At 38.1% G+C, this 19,776-nt stretch overlaps 1 protein-coding gene across 3 annotated transcripts in view; it reads right to left on the bottom strand.

The window, feature by feature from the left end:
* Positions 1-1,036: 1,036 nt before the first annotated feature.
* Positions 1,037-19,776, bottom strand: part of ttc27 (tetratricopeptide repeat domain 27) — a 103,621-nt gene continuing 84,881 nt past the window's right edge. For all 3 annotated transcript variants that reach the window (XM_040139056.1, XM_040139057.1, XM_040139059.1), the window contains 4 exons: positions 11,824-12,021; positions 11,058-11,169; positions 5,082-5,182; positions 1,037-1,436 (listed from right to left, as the gene is read on the bottom strand). In XM_040139056.1, coding sequence (XP_039994990.1) covers positions 1,311-1,436; positions 5,082-5,182; positions 11,058-11,169; positions 11,824-12,021 — 537 coding nt within the window. In that variant the 3' untranslated portion in view covers positions 1,037-1,310. The remainder of the gene's footprint in view (positions 1,437-5,081; positions 5,183-11,057; positions 11,170-11,823; positions 12,022-19,776) is intronic.

The following is a 19,776-nucleotide window of genomic DNA, read 5'->3' as shown; positions in this document are numbered from 1 at the left end:
GGGTACAGTAAAGACTCTTGATAAGAAAACAGAAGTGCCAATTGTTGGCAAAAACAAAACAAACAAACAGTAATTGCAGTTTGTTCAAAGGCCTAAAACTACAATGTTTACTTTTACCTGATAAGAAGCCTCAGTATTGTTTTTAACCATGACCACCTCCTTTAATTGATATTTTTATAACAAGGTATCAAATGATATAATGAAAATATGAAGGGGAGGCACATTAATAGAGAGCATAACTTACAATGGAAACGCATTACAATCCCCTCTTAATGTGATTCCAGGAGGAACGATTAACAGCATGAAAAACCTGTTTCAGTGTGGGCACCTGACTACGGTTTTCAGACAGACTTGAAAAATTTTGAACCTATCCTTTAGCAGTGTTTCACTGTCCTCTCTTGTGAAACCTTTAAGGTTGTTGCATTTCTGACAGTCAGAAATGCTTTCTGTTGCACTTGTAACCACAACCAATTGTGATGCAACAGTGTACTTAATCTGGAGTACACTTGTACATCAATGCAGCAAGTTAGTCTTTAAATAGTAGGTGCTCCCAAATGTTCATTGCATTACAATAGAACTTTGAAAAAATATATACAAATTGGTCAGTGTAAATCTGTGCAAATTGACTTGGGACTGTAATCCACCAAAAATCAATGACTGACCAGTGGTATGCTCTAGGCCTTACAAATGGTCAGCAATAAAAAAGCATATGCCACTCACAATTAAGTGGCTAAAATCGCTTTCATTCTCGAATGGATATAAAAACTACCAAAAAAAACATATGATATTAACTTAGAGGTTGCAGGGGGTCTACAGAGTGATCATAGTTTAAATTTTAAGTCCTTACACAATGAAGAAAACAGCAGGATTTAGCCTCAGAATGTAGAAAATCAGCAGATTTTCTGTACCATACCCAGGTGCAACACCTAAAATATGACACCAACTCTTTCCTCAAGCTCTTCCTGTGATGAATGAAGGTAATTTTATGTACCATTCACAGTTTTTACTATTTAATGAAAAGATTCCAAGGCAGGCATTAAAGATTTAAAAAATTTACTGTTTGATGCCTTACAGTCACTGTTTACATTCCAATATGAACATAAGAGGTAAAAAAACATCATGATTACTAAGTGAGTGCTTTGTCTTTGCATTCTAGTTTTACTCTTGATTTAAAGAAGTTAACAATTCACAAGGCTGATGACTGGAGTTGTAGATTCTCTGTCTCTCTCTCTCATTAGTCTTTACTATTAGAGGGCTTCAGAACCACAACTTTGATTCCCTAAGAGACAGGGGGCTTGCCTTGAAGATGGTCACTGTGATTGGTCACGCAGGTTCTCACTGAGCTCCTGCATCTCTGCAATGAGTTGCTCCAGAGCAGCAACACCTTCTTGCAGCTCATTGTGGATCCGACCTGTGGCCACATCAGTGTGCATTTGCTGGAGAAGTACAATACAGAATAAAAAGATGAAATAACAAGAAGGACATTAACTTGGTATATATACAGTATGAGATTTTATATATATATATATATATATATATATATATATTTTTTTTTTCTTTTCGTTTTTTTTTTTCTTTTCTAGTCTCATCGACCACTCAAAGCGCTTGGGGTTTGAGGTTCAGTATCTTGCCGAAGGACACTAAGACATGCTCAACCTCCTAATACACACATATATACTCATAAATAAATTATATATTATATATATATACACACACACACAAACATACATACACACACACGCACACACACACACACACACACACACACACACACACACACACACACACACACACACACACACACACACACACACAGAGTACTGTATACAAATAGTACACTGTACTATTTGTACTATCTGTATTTTTTGGCACAAAAAACAGAACAACTATTTACTAAGGCCTGTGAACTTGCCATTAATTTATATTCTGAGTGGATTTTTGAGATATCAATATCTGAAAGTTAAAAAAAAATCTGATTAATTGTGAATTCAGAATTCATTATTACCAAGATCTTTATTCAATTCATTTTAGAGTTGAAAAACAAATCTGTCAATGCTCTCTGGTGGACAAACCATGTAATAGCATGATATCTTTGGCTTCAGTGCAATTTCTTCCAATTTTGGCCAACATGTACACTGATACCAATGTACAATTGTATGAAAAAAGTTTGGGCACCCCAAAGGCAAATTACATATTTTGTTGATTTTTAAGTCGAAAAGAAGTCAATCTAACCCTGTAGCAAACAGACACTAAAAATTAGCCTTTTTTCATATGTTAATGCACTGATACCTTTTATTTCACGAAGCCACCCATGGTAAGTCTTTATAATTTTGATTTAGGAATTGTCACCTACTCTTCCTGCAGATGACTTCAGATTCTGAGGTCATTTTAGGCTGTCTTGAACGCACAGCATGTTTAAGATCTACCCACAGATTTCCAATAATGTTCAGGTCAAGGGACTGTGAGGGCTGTTCCAAAAGCTTCAATTTGTGTTCCTTGAAATATTTCCTGGTGGATTCCGAGGGCTGTTTTGTCCTGCAGGGGAAGCCACACTATTTTCACTTTTACTTTTTTGAATGACTGCAGGACATTTATATCCATTATTTGCTGATATTTATTTTTTCCGTCTAGCTGTGTTTCCTGTGCCATTGGTTGCCATACAACCCCAAAGCAGAATATTTCCACCCCCATGCTTAACAGTTGGCAAGGTGCTCTTTTTGTCAAATGCTGCTCCTTTTTTCTCCAAACACACAATGGTGACTATGGCCTAAGAGCTCAATTTTATCATCATCTGTCCACAGCTCTTGTTTCAAAATGACTGGCTTATCCAGATGTTGCTTTGCAAACTTCAGACATCGACTTTTGTGAAGAGGTCGCAGGTAAGGTTTCCTTTGATGAGTCTTCAATGTAGACCCTGTTAGTGCAAAAATGCTGCACACTGGGCTGATGCACCACCACTCCTGTGTCAGTTAAACCGGCCTGCGGCTCCTTTGCAGACATATGGGGGTTTTGCTTTGCCTTCCTGCCCAGCAGACACACTTTTATCTGAAAGTTTTCTTGGTCTTGGTCCAGATGTCTCGTTTCAACTTCCACAGTTCCCCTTAACTGCCATTTTGGAAAGAAAACTATTTTAAACTGGAAGCTTCCAGTTACTTAAAGTAGCTTGTTGAGTGTTACCACAAGGTCTGAAGAGTCAGAGAATTTATCAGCTCTCAAACTTTCATCAACTGAAAATTCTTCATGACAATTCCTACTGATTAAGGCCTAATGACTTAATGAGAACTAGAAGGGCACCTAAACTTTTGCACATGCCACGATTGCTGTTTTTTTTTTTTTTTTTTTTTTTTTAAATTTCGTTGAATAAAAAGTCAACTCAAAGTCAAGTAAAACAATCTTAACATTTGAAGAAAGGTATTTGGTGGCTGGCATGTTTGAACCCGAGAACAACAATGCCCCCCTTAAAAAATAAAACATTTTGTCACTATGATCTACCTGTGCCCAATTATGCACCATTACATCAAGGACAGAATCAAAGCTATTAGCAAGTTTCCAATTTTTAGATTTTATAAGCTGTATCAACATTTATTTGGTCGTTATTAGCTGGTATTATCTGGAGTTAACTGACTTTGCAGTTCATAATCCATATATGCTGCAGTTAGACAGCAGTTGAGTACTGGCTGTAATGACAGACAGCTAAAGCTATTCATCCATCTTTCCTTTTTCTGCTGCTTATCCGAAGAACGTTTTCAGACTCCTTCCTGGGGAATATTGAGACACTCCCCAGCCAGATTAGATATATAATCCCTCCAGTGGGTTCTGGGTCTACCCTTGAGTCTCCTACCAGCTGGACTTGCCCAGAAGACCTCCAATAGAAGGCGCCCAGGAGGCATCCTAATCAGATGCTCGAACCACCTCAACTGCCTCCTTTCGACATGAAGACGCAGCAGCTCTAATCCGATTTCCCCGCGGATGTCAGAGCTCCTTACCCTATCTCTAAGGCTGAGCTGAGCCACCCTGTGGAGGAAACTAATTTCAGACGCTTTTGTCTGTAATTTCATTCTCTCGGTCATTACTCAAAGCTCATGACCATAGGTGAGGGTCTGGATGTAGATCATCTGGTAAATCGAAAGCTTTCCCTTTTGGCTCAGCTCCCTCTTCACCACAACGGTCTGGTACAATGCCCTCACTCGTGAACAAGACCCTGAGATACTTAAACTCCCTCACTTGGGACAGAAACTCCATCCTAACCCACTCGGCTGCAAACTGCCCCACTGCCCACTGAAGATAGCGGTCTGATGAAGCCAACAGAACCACGTCATCTGCAAATAGCAGAGATGCAATTCTGAGGCCCTCAAATCGGTCATTCTCCTCCCTCTGACTGCGCCTTGAAATCCTGTCCATTAGGATAACAAACAGGATTGGTGACAAGGGACAATCCTGGTGGAGGCCAACACCCACCGAAAATGTGTTTGACTTCCTGCCAAGAATATGGCTCCTAGCAACGGCCTCGGAACCCCATATTCCCCTAGTACCCTCCACAAGATCCCCCAAGGGATCCGGTCATAGGTCTTCTGCAAATCCACAAAGCACATGTAGACTGGATGGTCAAACTCTAATGACCCCTTAAGTAACCTTGCAAGGGTAAGGAGTTGGTCCACTGTTCCACGGCCAGGACCCAATCCGCATTGCTCCTCCTGAATCCGAGGTTCGACAACTGGTCGGAGCCTCCTTTCCAGCACCCTGGCATAAGCTTTGCCCGGGAGGTTGAGCAGTATGATTCCCTGATAATTTGAGCACACCCTCTGGTCTCCCTTTTTAAAAATGTGCAATGCTAGTTGCAAAGAACAGTAGTTATAAAGCTGGGTGAATCCTTTAGTTACGAGTTTTTGAAAAGTTTAAAACTGATTTGAACTATGAAATCAAACGTTTGAAGCAGCCCTCTTCAGATTCTATTTGGAAGAAAACTGAAGTGATGTCTTGACGCCATGTGCGCTCTATCAGCAACCATGAGTCATGGAGAGCAGTACTGTCATGGAGAAAGTCCTCAGGTTGATCAGTGGACTGTTATTTGTGGACTGTACCTTCGCTTTGGTGGCCAAACTCTGGAGGCTAAGGCGGGTGGAGGACAGCATCTGAAGAGCTTCTGTTGGATTACTCTTCTTTTGAATGCAACTGATAGTCACTAAGAGACAGAGAGAGATTCAGAAAAATGATCGAGTCAGTTGAATTAGTTGCTTTTGTATCTTTGTTTTTTAATTTTTCCTGGATTTGTAATCTGTGTATTTTATTACTTTTAAATGTTTAGACAGTATGAGCACATAAAAGACAAAACCCCTGTGTGTGTTGACACTAAATCTGAATCCATTGTACTGTACTTTCCAAAACAAAAGGGCAAATATTAATTGACATTACAACGAAACAGTAAAGTTTCACGCGTCTTTCACAAATTTCAGATTTCAGACTTCAGCACCCCACATTGTTAGTATCAAAAACGCAGTGGTGGAAAGTAACTGCATTACATACCACTTAAACTTCTACTCCACTACATTTCAGGGGGAAATAATGTACTTTTTAATCCAATGCATTATATTGTTAGTTACAAGTTACTTTGCACATTAAAAATTTTCATACGAAATGTGATCATTTTTGTTCTCGTTGTTCTCGTTCTTGTTTTCGTCCTGTTGATGTTGTGTATTTGATAAATCTGGCAACAATATATCAGCTATTTTAAGCTTTTTAACAAACACATAAAAGAAACAAACATTTTAACAAGAATCCAAACTGTGTAATATTGACACTGTTATATACATATATTTGACCTAAAATTTACCTTTCTGCATTGTAATTCAATGTTACTCATCGGCCAACACACACTGATTCCAATATGTCAATACATTAATATACTGTATGTCATAAGCTTAACGTAAGATTAACATTGACTAAGAATGCACTGATGCATTGGTTGACCTCTTAGCAGTTTATAAAACACGATGTAATGTTAAAGATTAAATTTCTCAAAAGGTGTTTAAAAAGTAGTTAAAATTAGCTCTACCTTGATCAGCTACAAATCTAAATGATTCTTCCCTTTAATGTATCAGCCATACTGACCTAATAATATATCTAATATACAGTAACGCTGTGAAAGGGACTGCATGAGTTCTGCATAATGGATTAGAGCTTAAAAAAATGATTAATCGATAAATTGATCGACAGAAAAATAATTCTCAACTATGCAAAAATGCCAAACATTAATTGGTTCCTGGTTCTCAGTTATGAGGAATTGCTTTTCTCTGTTTCACATCACTGTAAACTGAGTATCTTCTGGTTTTGGACAGTTGGTTGGATGGAAACACTTTGTTAATGAGAGAGTTCATAGGAGAATGGCCCAACTGTTTGGAGTTGACAGAAAGGCTATGGTATCTCAGATTCAAGAGTCAAGATTCAATTTAATTATCATTATACAACACAAGATTGTATAACGAAATTAGGTGAAGTCCCTTTATGCTACTCACAAAACATAACAAAAAATAATAGCAGAAAACTACCACTAGTGATTGCTAATGACCTCATACAATTCCTGTAGTGCATTTTTTAATTTGCATCTGGAGTAATGTAAACAGCAGTAACAAACACACTGGTAAAATCCCTGGGCAGATAATATAATAACATTAAAAACTTGACATCTGGTAAAAACTGTCCATCCACCTTGACTGCGTTTGAGCACCAAGCATCATTGATGTAAATACAGAGTCCTCCTTCCCTTGTCTTACCAGAGTCCTAACCACTCTTTACAACTGTGGTAAGCAGAAAAGCATCTAAGAACACACAACACATCGAACCTTGTGGCAAATGGGCAACAACAGCATAAGACCATGTTGGTACTCACTCCTGTCAGCCAAGAAAATAATTCAGAGGCTGCAGTGGGCACAGGCTTGCCAAAACTGGACAGTGTAAGACTGGAAAAAACATAGCCTGGTCTGATGTATCTGGATTTCTGCTGAGGCATGCAGATGGTAGGATCAGAATTTGGTGTCAACAGCATGAAACATGGACCCAGCCTGCCTCTTTTCAACAGTCCAGGCTGGTGGTGGTGGTGTAATGGTGTGGGAAATGTGTTCTTGGAATACTTTGGGCCCCCTTAATACCAATCAATCATAGTTTGAATGTAACAGCCTATCTGAGTACTGTTGCTGACCAATATGCATCCCTTTATGGCCACAATTTATCCATCTTCTAATGGCTACTTTCAGCATGATAATGCACCATGTCACAAAGCTAAAGTTGTCTGACCATGTGATTAAGTTTGTTGTACTTCAATGGCTTCCCCCGTCACCAGATCCTAATCCAATTGAACCCTTTTGGGATGTGGTAGAATGAGAGATTGGCAACATGAATATATAGCTGACAAATCTGTGGAAATGCTGTGATGCAATCATGTCAATATGATCCAGGATCTCAAAAAAGCGTTTCCAAAATCATGTAGAATCAATGCCACAAAGAACTCACGCTACTTCGAAGGCCAAGGGAGGCCCTACCGAGTATTAGAATGGTGTTCCTAATAAAAGTGGTCGGTGAGTGTATGTAGCTGTAACATTTCTATTTAAAGCTCCATTAAAGTGAGATTATATACTTTTTAAAGTAAGATATAAACCCTATACTTAGTTTAATTTTTAAGTTAAAAAAAATACATCATACTTAATTGAACACATTAAGGGGTTTTGCTGCTACAGCCTTATTTGGTATGGTATGACCAGTAGCTAATTTTAGCTAATATTAGCATATGTTCTGTAGATATTGCTATGTAAAAGGAATTACTTGGTTAGTTTGCTGACTCATAGAAGTGCAATGCAGTGCAGTGACACTACATTTTAGCATTTATCAACATTCTATTATTGCCACTTGTTGCCACAGTGGCTATTAGACACGGTATCACGTCAAATTACATTTTTGATTTTCGGCCAAATCACTCTGAAATATATGTGTTATTAGCACTGTTCTTCTCACAGAGAATCACACCTTACTGTGGAGCTTTCAGCCACTTCAGCTCATTTGTTTGCAATTCTGTCTAGATGACACCCAACAGCTTGTGTTAAGCTAGGCTATTTACAACATGGTATATTTTACAGCATTAATAATTTAATCCACTGTCTATGGCAAAAGTAGAATTGTGTTATTCATGTTACAAAGTATTCTACCTTCAGTGTGTGCTTGCCCGTTTTTGATTGGCCAGTGCAGTGTGCAACTGGAAAAGGCTTTCCTACAGTGAACAAAAGTTGAACCAAGTTCAAATGATGAGACATTTTGTGACACAGTGCTATTACTGATGTAGCCACAGCCTTAGAGGCAGACAGATAATTGTCGCAGGAGTTGGTGGAACAAAAGCAAATACTCGCAAGCTTGCGATATTTTCCTTGGTTAACCTGATAGAGGACTCCTGTGCTGTCCTACAACGCCAAAATGCTTTAAAAGACTACTTCATCAATTTAGCATTGCATTATCCCATAATGTTGTTGGACTCATGACGGACAGTTAAAAAAAAAAAGGTCTAAATCAATGCTGCAGAACCACAGATATTACCTTTTTTATTCAATACATTCTTCTTCCTTGTCAAAACATGATGCGTACATAACCCACACTGCAACTCATCCGCCAACAGTTCAGTTAAAGATTTGGGTGTGTTATCCTAAAAGTAGCTAATGTAGCCTTGAACCACTAGCCTCAAGTAGAGATGAAGAACAGGCAGCAGAGGTCTGGTAAATTCAGTTCTTTCTAATTCCACAACTCCAAATTCTTTTTAACTTTCAAACTTCAGACCCAACCAAGCTTGAGGATATTTATCAGATTTTGCTTGAAAACAGCATGTAAAAATATCAGTGACTACAAAACTAAACACCAGTTGGAGAAATTGCTAGGGCTAGTCCCAGCTGGAGGTAAATAAACTTGTTTGTATCTGCAAATTAAAAATACCCATTTTGGTGAAACGTAATCTATTTTTGCCATCCTGCATAATAGATGAGGCAGTAGCTAAATACAGCCATCATGGAAGTATAAACCTAACTGGTCATGTTACGATGTAACTAACTAGCTTAGCCGAGTACCAGTAACTTGGCTTCTGAGTCTAGTGGAAATTAAGCAATCTGGTCTAGTTATGGTACCTTTAAATTCCATATTTAAACTGTAGATTAACGTATTATAAAATTTCAATATAAATATAAATAGTACAAGGACAGACAGACACATAACAAAACACTGATATACTCAATCCCCATGAACTATAAATCATCAAAAGAAATCTTATTTTCTTACAGACTACAAAGTTGTGAGAAGCAATTCTCTTTGTAGATACTGAATTTTTCCCTAGCACTCCCAGAAGACTGTCAAAAGGCAGAGGACAGTACTTTTTTTAGTTATTGAGTATAGTCTACGCTAATTATTATAACTTTTTTGTTAATCAACCAAAAAAGGTGTAAAAACAATAATATTACAATGTATCTGTCTGCTGTTTGCGTGTAGGTAATAGTTGTTTGCTAACAAGTTAGCCATGAAAACTTGGTAACTGACAAAAAATGACAGAGATGCTGCACAACGTGAGTCATTGGGATTTACATGCATATGTGCACCAAGCTTGTGAGCGCAATAAAAATGATAATCTTATACACACAATATAAGGAGGATTAGGGTGGGAGTAACAGGCAACCTGATAGACAGAGCAAACATATTACCACCTGGCTACATTGCTATTCTTTTCATGCTAGCTTCTGACTGCTCCTTGCTCCTGAGTTAAGGTTAAGAATGTAGAAGGGTAAATTTCCCGTTTGCCTTATTTTCAAAGGGAGGTTTGTTCATCCTGGGTGGTAAAGGGGCAGGAGACATCACAGAGGCACCCGGCCACCCATTAGCCCCCCCAATGTGATTCTTTCTTCGTTCATATAAACACATTTGAACTGCTCTATACAATATATTTATTCAACTATGTCCTGCATTGAATTCATACAGTTAGACACTTGCACCTGAGCAGCTAGAGGATTTGGAGCTTGATCACGTTGCTCAAAGGTACCTCAACAGCAGTTGATGGTGTGTGGTCTCAGCAGGTCAGAACAGTGTTCACAGCAGGTCACCAATGACCTTGTGAAATCACTACATTTCCATTCTTAGACTCGTTTATGAAAGGCCCTAAAAACCTTTTTTCTAAATCAACAAACAACTGGCTCCTGCAAGAGCACACATTTTTTGCCAAAAATATTTCCATTTTTCGTCTGCTATCCTCACTGGTTTGAAGTTGGCGGTGCTCAGTTGAATGTGATGTTGCCTTGTGGTTAATATCACAGACCTCAGATTTTTGGGGGGTTTAGGGGACAGAATTCCAAGATTTCCTCTTGAAAAATGAAAATAATTTCTGCTGAAATGAAAATTATAAAATTGGACCACGATCAATAGATGTACAATAAAGTGGAAAAAAGCAGATTTAGTGTTAGGTTACTCTTTTACTCTTAATAATTAATACCTAAGAATGATTATTCTAAACTATAAATTTGATTGTTGCTTATTCAGCCGTGACTACTTGATGTTATAGAAGAAACAAAACCAAAACCAAGGTTCAAATATTAATGTCTGCACTACACTATTACCCCTTTTTGACCAATTACTCCCAGGAACACCAATTACTCCCAGGAACAGCTGATCAAGTTGAGTATCTAGAATAAACTGGTAAGTTATTTTTGATTATGATTGCTAAGAAGCCTTAGTCTAATATTAAACAAGTTATTGTAGTCAGTAAAGACAGTACTGCTTTCAATTTTAGTTTTCACTTTGTCAAATCTGCACCACCACAAATTTCAGTAGTAAGCAGAATCCTGTTAATATGACTTTTGGGATTACCACCTTCTCTTCCTGTATTAGAAAGAAGTTATTAATGTTCAGTCATAAATGGGGGGTATTCTTAAATGGTGAAGTCATGGCAAAATGGATACTCAGTTGCAGGGTATCGAAAGATCAAGCAAGGTTTCTGTGTTTGTGTGTGGATGGTGGTTGTGTGTACAGCTGGATGGTGTTCTCACCTTTTCCAATATCAATGGCTCTTTTCATCACCTCCTTAAAGTGACCAGGTTCTTTCTCCCAGCCACCAACCTGAACTTCACAGCGATGAGCTTTGGACAAGAACTGTAGTGCCTGAAAAAATCCCCACAGAAACACCACCATTGTTTTAGCTGACAATTAGCCATGACTGTTAGCTGCAGTCAGGGTTTTTGCTAGTTTTTTTTTTTCTTTTTTAAACTTCCCTTGTTTTACTCTGTCTTTTTGGCCTGGGGTTTTAATTATTGGCTGGTTTAGACGACTACGTGATTCAAGTAGCATGGAGAAACACATGGCATGGCATTTCATCACATCAAATTTATTAATAATTGCAGGTCAAAATATTTTAACATTACCATACCACACAAAACAATAGGAAATTTTTTCCCATATCCAACTGTTTTACATTCACAGATTTACTCGCAGGAGCATCATCTTAGATTTTCCCAACATTTTAAGTTTTGTTTTAAAGTGGGTTTCATTATTCAAATGGCCAAAATCAAAAATAATGCAATGTACTTACATTTTGCCTTCAAGCTAGCTAGCTTCCTAACAGACAGTTGGAGGGTTAGTTGTTTTACAGGCTGGTGTGACTGCACCATAAAGCCTTGTGACAAGTGCAAAGTTAGAATATATGAAACTTGTGTAAATGTTTCTTCATCTCAAGTGAATCTGTATATGTTCACCTCCACTTGCATCTTTTTATTGACTTTGTATGGCTTCCACTATGATGCTGGTTGTGGCACTAACCTTTTCGTTGTCCTCTGGGTTGGAGCTGTAGCCGTTACCGTATAGCAGAGCGTACTGTCGCCATATCTCAGACTCACTGCTGTGGCGGGAACTGACCCGACCCAGGAGTTCCTTCAGTTTGGACTGGAGGGTTACTGTCTGTTCCCCCTGGCTGTCCATCAGGTTTTCAACAACTGCTCTTACCAGAATCTGTAGAATCTGCCATGGGGAAAAATAAATGATACATACTTCAATGTTGGATTTTTGTTGAAATATAAATAACAAATCCTGATGTCTCAGCGTCATTATATGTGATGTAATGGGTTTGAATTCTTTGCCACATGCAATCCTTTAATTACTGTTAATTAAAAAGCAGCATTGTTTAGCACTGTCAAAGACTCAGGTGAAGGAGCAGAAGGATGGAAACGAACTGGGTTTATGGGAAATGTGGTTTCAATTTTTTACAAACACTTTCACTTATGTTGGCATTGGCGTGAGACTGAAAATGATCACAATCATGGCCTTACTGGTTTATGGTATTTACACTAATCTGACATTTATCTACTAATGATACACTTACAGTATGTTGACAGAACAAGTCAACACTAAATCATATAGGGCAGAAAACTTCCACCGCTGTCGATGAGTTGAAGCTATTCACCATGTAAATATTTATTTTATTCCCATAAAACAAGGCTCTTTTATGTATTGTGAAAATCTGAATTGCATGGAATCAAATTTGCTTAACAATGAATTCTCCAAGGTACTAATTATTTACACAGTTTCTTCCTCTTCTCTCTCTTATTTTCATGTTCAATTGACAAGAAGACGGCCTGTTTTATCTCTGGACCAGCAAGATAAATCTGGGTAGGCAAAGTGAAAATATTACCTGAAATGAGCAAGGCCCTTAAACTCCAACTGCTACAGCTGAACTCCTCAGTGGCCAAGAGATCAGAGTGTGGTTGTACTGAGCAGCTTTAGGTGTGTGTGTTTTTTTATACAGTACACTTTTTTTATATTGAAAGTTTTGATATATTTGTTACTTTAATAATTAAAGGGGCACCTCAACAATTTAGTATTGTATTTCTATAAAGTTTGGGACTCAGAAGAGATGGATAAAAAACAATGATTATTCATAATTGAAGCAGCTGAGGTTGAGCTTTTCTTGCTTTTAGTCCCTTGCTATGAGTCAAGCTCCAAAATACTGGATCTTATAATTCCTATAAGGCAACCTGATAACTTGATAGCATCTTTCATTAGACCCTCTCTGCTTGGTAAATGGCCACACCTGTCAAACCCCCACCCCTCAAGTTTATGATGCAGACTTTCTTGTAAAAATACAGTGCATTCAGAAAGTATTCAGACCCCTTCACTTTTTTGACATTTTCTTATGTTGCAGCCTTATTATTTTAAATTAATCAATCAATCTGCACTCAATACACATAATGACAAAGCAAAAACTTTCAAAATTTTTACAGATTTATTAAAAAGGAAAAACTTTGACTTAAGTACTCAGACCCCTTTGCTATGACACTTCAAATTTACCTCAGGTGCCTCCTGTTTTCTTGAACATCTTGGAGATGTTTCTACACTTTGATTGGAGTCCACCTGTGGTAAATTTAATTGACTGGACATGATTTGGAAAGGCACACACCTGTCTACATAAGGTCTCACAGCTGACAATGCACATCAGCAAAGACCAAGCCATGAGGTTGAAGGGACTGCCTGCAGAGCTCAGAAGCAGGATTGTGTCGAGGCACAGATCTGGGGAAGGCTACATAAAAAAATCTGCTGCACTGAAAGTTCCCAAGAGCACAGTTGCCTCCATAAATCTTAAATAGAAGAATTCTGGAACAACCAGGAGTCTTCCTAGAGCTGGCTGCCTGGCCAAACTGAGCAACTGGGTGAGAAGGGCCTTGGTAAGACAGGTGACCAAGAACCTGATGGTCACTCTGGCTGAGGTCCAGAGACCCTGTGTGGAGATGGGAGAAACTTCCAGAAGGGCAACCAATTCTAAGCGTCATGTCTGGTTTCCTCCAGACATGATGCTTAGAATTGAGGCCAAACAGTTCAATCTTGGTTTCATCACAGGAGACAATCTTGATAAAGCCCAGAATGGTGCTGCAGTGATGATTTTCCTTCAGGAAGCTTCTCCAAATTTTGGCAGAGGGAGGGAGAGAGAGAGCGCTATGTAACATTATCTCCACTGTACGAGATGTTAATATGTAGCATCACTTTTTCTTTGTACTTGGAATTGACAGCAATCAGTCAAATTTCTCTCTGCAAGTTTTAAAGGTTGTCAGGATTATAAAACTCCCGGCCCATCCTTCAGAACCCCTTCCTGTTTAGCTAGATGCTGCCTAGTAACACAAATGAAATTATTAGGCTCAGGTACTACAGTTCTATGCAAAAGTTTGGGCAAATTACATATTTTGTTGATTTTTGAAGTGATAAGTAAATCCAACTCCTGCAGCAAACAGAGATTAAAAATGACTCTTTCTTCAAATTTCAATGCATTTACTTTATTTCAGGAACTTAAACATTTGAAAGAATTTAAACTAATTGTGGCATGTGCATAAGTTTCGGCACCCTTTTTAAGTCAGTACTTGTTAACCACCCCTTTGACAGATATCACAGCTTGCAAATGCTTTTTCTAGCCAGTCAAGAGTCTTTATGCTGTGAGTGTCTAAACATGACTATTAAAGTTTAATAATCCTGTAGTCACTACAAAGGCATATTGTACTGCAAGACTGGATATTCTGGTGGAAAACAAATCTGTTATCTGTGAACATTTTATTGTTACATTCATTATCAACATATTTGCAACTTGCCAATCACGTAAATTAACATCCTCATTATGTTAATGGAAAGCATTATCTGGTCGTAAATATGTTACATACAAAATGTGTGTGATGTTGCAGTTTAGTTGTATATAAATGTTTTTTTTTTTTTTTTTTTAGGAGACAGGGGTGTCCATTTAGACACTGTTTGGGCAAGCAGTCAATTAGCTTCATTTTCCGATACTCAGTCAGTTAGATAAAGAAGCCAATTGCTTGAGTGGTACCACAATGTTTGAGGAGTTGGAGAATTTATCAGCTCTGGAATTGTCATCAGCTGATGACAATTCGTAATGACAATTCTTGACTTGCCTTCTTTTTCTAAATCCATGATATAAAAAGTAATAGTGCATTAACATTTGAAGAGACTTTTTTTTTTTTTTTTTTTTTTTTTTTTTTAAATGTCTTTGCTGCAGGGATTGTATTTATTTACTTCTTAACACTTCAGAAATAAACTATGTAATTTGCCCAGGAATGGTCAAACATTTGCATACAACTGTATATTTTATGTTTAAAATAGGAAAGCAAGATCAAAATTCATTGTGTAAATTAACTACTGATATTTTTAATTTGATTACAAATGATTGTAATGAGTTCCATGGGTGTAAAGAATGGTTTGCCATTAGAATCACAGAATGTAAAACTTGTCAGGTATCATCCCTTACATGTAATAGTTTTTATTAGCAGTGCTAGAGTCTGCCATTCCTGCCCTGGACAGAAATTATCAACCTAAGCACAAGGGATTCACAGGAAACAATGCAAAATGTAGTCCAACGCAACTGTGTTTAATTGATAACAGCCTCACTGATAACTGTTTACTTTCTTTACACTGTGTCAGAGCTGTATTGTGTTAATGCCAATTCAAAGAAAAAAGCCTTCAACTGGTGAAGCATATGGTGGCTTTTATTATGAATTGTAAAAATTCTAACTTTAAGAATTAAGGAAGAAATGCGGTCATTGCAAGATGCCTTTTAAATATAATAATACAAGCGTGTGAAACTCATAGGAAAAGTAGATAGGACCTTATATACCATCACCCTTAAATTCCATCCCTCCCTCTCAGTAGCCCCTCTTTCACTTTTTTCCCTCTCCCAGCAGACCCCTTTCTTCCTTTAAGAACACCTAGCTGAGATCTGCTATCTATACATTCTCCACCTCCCACGAATAACCTATGAACCATCTCTCAGGCTTCTTTGGTATTTGACTGGGAGACATTTCACTGCAGTGAGAATTAAGATAAATCAACTGGAAGGCTATGGATCAGACTAAATCTGTAACGTCACATTAAACACCCTACAAGATGCTGCAGAGGACTTTTGACGGCCGCATCCTCCACACCAGTTCAAACCTCAACATACAGGCTGCCTTAAACTGACTCCTCAGTGACATATCAGGGCATATATACCAGAGAAGTTCAATGGTACAGGTTCAAAGACCAACACACATGTTGATCTCATCATGTGGATAACATCTGCCTCTGAAGTCAGGCCATTTGATGTGACATTTCCTGTAATGGGAGCAAAATTAAAGCTATAAATAGGACTTTGTTTTGACGTGCTGCCCAGTGTGTCACAGTTGAAAGTGAAAACTAAATGGATGACTTGGATCCAGTTACAGTGTGAAATTAAGTGGAAAAGTAATAAGCTCTCTATTGGGAAAAGGGAAAATTAAATGAATGACAGGCCAGAATTTTCTATGAAGCTAATTTTTAAGTTTACTTTTAGAACACAACAATGGACAATAAGAGAAACTTTTTCTTTCTCAAGGGGTTCTTTGTATAGTGCCTATATGTGAATGAATGTGTGTGTGAATGTAACCTGTGCCTAGTCTGCCGGAAATTAAAAGAAGACAATACAGACTGGGTCTATTCCTTGGCATGTTCCAGGCAAACCAAATCACACAAGAGGTTTGACGTGCTTGTAGTATATCTCTATGGGCTTTTCGAAATTTCCAGATATTGTTGACAAAGCCAGCTTATTTGATTTGTACAACTTGTATTACTTTGAGTAGGTACATCTGCTTACACAAAGGACATCAGTTGAGTAGACGATCCTTCAATGTGGTCCATGACACATTTGCGTACACACTGCTAAAAGAATGTGGCCATATGAGGCCCAGATCACCTCCAAAAGTGGTCTGAGCGATTGGATCTCCGTGTATCCTTAATGGGTCTTGGGTGCATTCACACTTGTAATTAGAGCTGTCCACTTGTGATTGGATCACCCAAGACACATGTTAATACCACGTATGAACAGGGCCTTGGTAGCTGTTCATGGGAACTCTCAATATGTGGTCCAAAGAGGTGTCGATGCCAATGAAGGAGGCCATTATTAGGCAGATAGCAGAAACATCAAGTGTGGCCAAATCAACAATTTGGTACATTCTTAAAAACAAGGAATGCAGTGGCGAGCACAGCTACACCAAAAGGCCTGGAAGACCACAGAAGACAATTAAAGTGGATGATTGCAGAATTCTTTCCTTGGTGAAGAGAAACCCCTTCACAACATCTAGCCAGGAAAAGAACACTCTCGCGGAGGAAGGCAATTGTTGTCAAAGTACACATACCTTCATGAATGTAAATACAGAGAGTTTACCAGTAGGTGCAAACCACTGCTAACACTCAAGAAGAGAAAGGCCAAATTAGACTTTGTCAGAAAACATCTTTAAAAAAAAGCCTGCCCAGTTCAAGAACAAGATTCTTTTGACAGATGAAACAAAGATTAATTTGTACCAGCATTATAGAGAAGGAAAGGAATAAAGGAATGGCTCATCATCCAAAGCATACCACATCATATGTCAAACATGGTGGAGGCAATGTTATGCCATGGTCATGTATAGCTGGTAATGGAACTGGTTCACTAGTGATTATTGATGATGGGACTGCTGACAGAAGTAGCAGGATGAATTCCGAAGTGTATAGGGCTCTACTATCTGCTCAGATTCAACCAAATGCTGCAAAATTGATAGGATGTTGCTTCACAGTACAGATGGATAATGACCCAAAACATACTGCGAATGCAACCCAAGATCATCTCAAGGATGGAATATTCTTTAGTGTCCAAGTCAGTCACCTGACCTCATCCCAATTGAGCATGCTTTTCAGTTAATGAAGACAAAACTGAGGACAAAAAGACCACAAACAAGAAGCAACTGAAGGCGGCTGCAGTAAAGGCCTGGAAAGTATCTTAAGGGATCAAACTCAGCATTTCATAATGTCAATGAGTTCCAGACTTCAGACAGTCATTGACTGCAAATTAATTTCATTTCATATTTCATTAAAAATAATACTCATAACTATGTTTTTCCAATTACTTTTGAGCCTCTTAAAATGGAGGGAATGTGTACAATATTTGTGTTAAACCACCTGAAACAAAGCTGAAAGTCTACACTTCAATCACATCTTTATGGCTTCGTTTCAGATCCATTGTGGTGGTGTACAGAGGCAAAATTAAGTAAATTGTGTCACTGTCCAAATACATATGTCCCTAACTGAATGTTATGGTTTGGCAGTAATTCTCCCTCATTCCTAGTGTCTCTGCTGTTTTACCCTCCCTTGTGTATCTTGTTTGTCCACTGTTTGTTTCTCTCTCTGCATGTGTATGTGTGTGTCTTGGCCTGCGCGTGGCGATCCAGTTTTCTCCTCCCACTAATTCATCTGTGCAACCGCTGCCTATCAACGCATCAACTTCACCTGAAGCCTCAGAGATTTAAACCCCGGTCCCTCACTCCAGTCTTTGCCATATTGTTCTGTGTGTCCACATGGTCAATCACTCCCTGACTTCCTGGTTTGCCTGCTACAGTCAGTGTCTTGTTTGTCTCCTGTGTCTGTAGAAGATTCCTACTTCTGCCTGCTCCACTCCACTGTCTGCTCTGGCTCATCTACCTGTAACCCTGCCTGGTCTGCTCCACCAACAAAGATCAACTTCACTTTACAAAAAACTGCCTTTGTTTGAACTTGTACCATGTCTCTGAGTCTGAGTTTTACTTTTTTTTCCAGTACAATTTACATTGTGCTTAACACTGTACTAAGTAATCTACTTGGAGTATGGAGCCTGCTGCTGACCTTTTTAACATTTACATCTCACAGCCTTATTGATGACACTGTTCAAAACAAGGCCAGCATAAATAAAGATGCTGGTTGAAATATTGCTTAAAACAAGGCAGACAAAAAGGGATACTGCAAAAGGAAGAAAATCTTTTGTAAAATCTTTTGTAATTATCCCCAAAAAATTTGAATTTGATGTAGTTTGGGTATTTAGCCGAAGACCAAAGGATGTCTTTCTGAATCAGAGTTCTGATTTCAACCATTCCCGCTGAGTTGAAAGAGGGCTTCTTTAAAGTTCATTGCTCGAAACTACAAGACTAAAATTAGTACACGGCTGAGGAAGATAATTAATCTTCCTGGAAACGCTACCAGTGGCTATTTTGCCTTGAATGCATTGGTGTATGTGCAATTACTGATACAAGATTAAGAGAGGCTTTTCTTTCAGTTGTTGTAAATGACTCTGCATATGTCACCACAATGAAAAAGATTATTTAGCATTAAAGGAAAGAATAAATTCTTAGTTTGTCTTTTTTCAAGATTTTACTTGCCTTGGTTAACATATGACTAGAGACCAAATCACCTATTTTGCCTCTCACAAAACTCTGAGACTCTCTAAAAGCATATTAACCAGTGCTTTGTTTCCAAAGACATAAGGAGGAGAAGAAAGTGGTAGATTTTTTCCATATTCAGTAAATGATTTTTATAAAGACTTTCTATCATTGCCTCTGTAGGGTATGGCAAGTCTTCAGTGTGGACAGCAGGACCCTGATGCATTACCAAAAAAAGTCATATTTTCCATCCTTTGTTTTAAGATGTCCCAAAAGACTTAAAAATGTACCAGGTTTCATCCTTTTCATGTTCAAAGAAAATTTACAGCTTCATCTAGTAATTATCTACTATGACTGATGACAAATTCTTTAATCTAAAATGTAATAGGCATAAGATAAAATACATTCAAACATAAAGTAAATTCACACATATAGTGAATATACCAAAATAAGTCAATCTTCTGTATCAATGTTCAGTTTCCAAAGAGACTCCTTCACTTCACACTGATAAGAGACTACAGTAGCTACCTTATTATTTTTACAA

This window comes from Xiphias gladius, chromosome 11 (genome assembly GCF_016859285.1).
Source record: "Xiphias gladius isolate SHS-SW01 ecotype Sanya breed wild chromosome 11, ASM1685928v1, whole genome shotgun sequence".
Taxonomy (NCBI): domain Eukaryota; kingdom Metazoa; phylum Chordata; class Actinopteri; order Istiophoriformes; family Xiphiidae; genus Xiphias; species Xiphias gladius.
Note: the sequence above shows the minus strand (reverse complement) of the source record. Positions and strands in the feature narration are given on the sequence as shown.